Genomic DNA, 1,981 nt, shown 5'->3' on the forward strand with positions numbered 1-1,981 from the left:
GGTTAACGGGTGAGACGGAGACCGCCAGGGGGGCAGGGCTGAGCGCATCCAGCCCCCGGCACGTGGAGGCTCCCCCGGCACTGGGCAGTGGAGCTGGTGGTAAAGTGCCTAATGCCGCCCGGTCCGTGCCCCGGGCAGGCCTGGAATGTGGTTGCAGGCGAATGTGGGGCCTGCCCAGCCGGGGGCTCGGGCTGGTCCCTGCCTCCTCGCCCAGCGACCAGGGCAGGGCCCAAGCCCCGGCTGCATTGTGCCGGCACCACGGGGCAGGCGGGAGGGAGGGGGCTAGCCCCCAAGCCAGGTGGGAGAGGGGCTGAGGGGCTCAGACCAGCCCTCTGATAGCTCCGGGTGCCCAGGGAGGCCACGCTCGTGCCCTGGGGCACCGCCCCTGCATGGGGAAACTGAGGCACAGAGCAGCCAGTCACTCACCTGAGGCGCAGCCCAGGCTAGGGGGCACGGGAGGCCTGGCCAGGCCCAGCTCCGAGCACCGGGCACCGAAGCAGAGGAAGACGGCAGGAGGGGGCCAGGGCATCCGGGCGCGTTGTGCGGAGGCAGTGAACCGGGCGTCCCGGCCCGGCGGGACGGGGGCAGGAGGGCCGCAGCTTTCCACGGCCCCCAGCACCTGCAGGGATGGAGCAGAGCCACCGGGTCTGGGTCCTCTGCCAGGGGCATGGGCAGGTGGGCAGGGCGGGCACTGTGCTGCCGAGTCCTCCGCGGGTGCGGAAAAGAGGGTGGAGCCGCCGGCAGGGGCAGGGCCCGGATCCGTGCATGCCCCCGGCTGGGGCCAGGCCCTGCAGTGTCCGAGCGCCCCAAGACCGGGGCAGGGCCAGGCGCGGGGGCGGTGGCCGGGGTCCAGGCGCGGGCGCGATGCCTGGGCTCCAGCGACGCTATCCACGGGCCGGGCGCGGGGGCGGCTTGCCAATGTCCACCGTGACGTTGGTGTAGAGCGGGTGGCGCGACACCTCCACCAGCCGGTACTGCAGCGAGCTGATGCCGTCCCGGCGCATCGTCAGCTTCGTGTTCTGGATCTTGGTGAACCTGCCGGGCACGGGCGTGGGCATGGCGCCATGTCAGGGGCACGAGGGGCCTGGGCCAGGCACCTGCTCCCTTCCCCCAGGGACAGGGCAGCACCGGGAGCCCCAAGCCCTGAGCCAGCTGGGGGAGCAGGCAAGGGGACCCAGGGGTCGGGGTGTCCAGCCCCACGTCCCAGGGCCTGCCCAGGGCAGAGCGAGCAGAGCTGGGGGTGGCTCCAGGCAGTGACAAAGTCCAGGATGGGGGGAAAGGGTCTCACCTCTGGGGGTTGGGCTCGTTGTGCCGGTCGCGCTCGTGCTTGATCATGCGGTAGCGCCCGATGCGCACGTCGGGCCGCGACACTTTCATGCCATTCAGCGAGATCCTGCGGGAGCAGAAGCAGCTCAGGGGGGCACTGGGACCAGCTCCACCCCAACCAGCCCCGCTGCTGCAAGTCCCTGTCCCTGCCCCAGGCTCAGCCCCACTGGGGCAATACGACACGCAAGTGCAGGATGCCGGGGCCTGAGCCCAGCAGCCCATGGGGCCCCCCGGCTCTGCACGCGGCAACTCCCCACCACCCGCCCTGGGGGAAGGAGCTGGGAGCAGGTGCGGGGGGCGGGGGGCGGCTGGGGCCATCTCACCGGTTGAAGATGTCGTCGTCTTCACCGCCCCAGCCCCAGTACTCGTTGGGGAAGCCGTTGATCTTCAGGAACTGGGACTTGCTGAGGCCGGAGACGCCCCCGAAGTAGCCGGCGTAGGGCAGCCTGCAGGTGGGCGGTGGGCACGGCTCACCTGGGCAGCCTCTGCACCTTGCCTGGGGCAGCAGCACCCCCAGCCAGCCCAGGGGCACCTGCACCCCTCCCAGAGCCCCACAGAGACTCGTAGGAAATGGGGGTTGGGAGGGAGCTCAGGAGTCACGTCTAGTCCAACCCCCTGCTCCAAGCAGGACCAGCCCCAACTACATCATCCCAGC

At 71.3% G+C, this 1,981-nt stretch overlaps 1 protein-coding gene across 1 annotated transcript in view; it reads right to left on the bottom strand.

The window, feature by feature from the left end:
* Positions 1 to 855: 855 nt before the first annotated feature.
* Positions 856 to 1,981, bottom strand: part of B4GALT2 (beta-1,4-galactosyltransferase 2) — a 5,812-nt gene continuing 4,686 nt past the window's right edge. The window contains exons 5-7 of the mRNA XM_006015841.2: positions 1,650 to 1,772; positions 1,289 to 1,393; positions 856 to 1,035 (exon numbers count right to left, since the gene is read on the bottom strand). Of these exons, the coding sequence (XP_006015903.1) occupies positions 885 to 1,035; positions 1,289 to 1,393; positions 1,650 to 1,772 (379 nt within the window). The 3' untranslated portion in view covers positions 856 to 884. The remainder of the gene's footprint in view (positions 1,036 to 1,288; positions 1,394 to 1,649; positions 1,773 to 1,981) is intronic.

This window comes from Alligator sinensis, unplaced genomic scaffold (genome assembly GCF_000455745.1).
Source record: "Alligator sinensis unplaced genomic scaffold, ASM45574v1 scaffold781_1, whole genome shotgun sequence".
NCBI lineage: Eukaryota > Metazoa > Chordata > Crocodylia > Alligatoridae > Alligator > Alligator sinensis.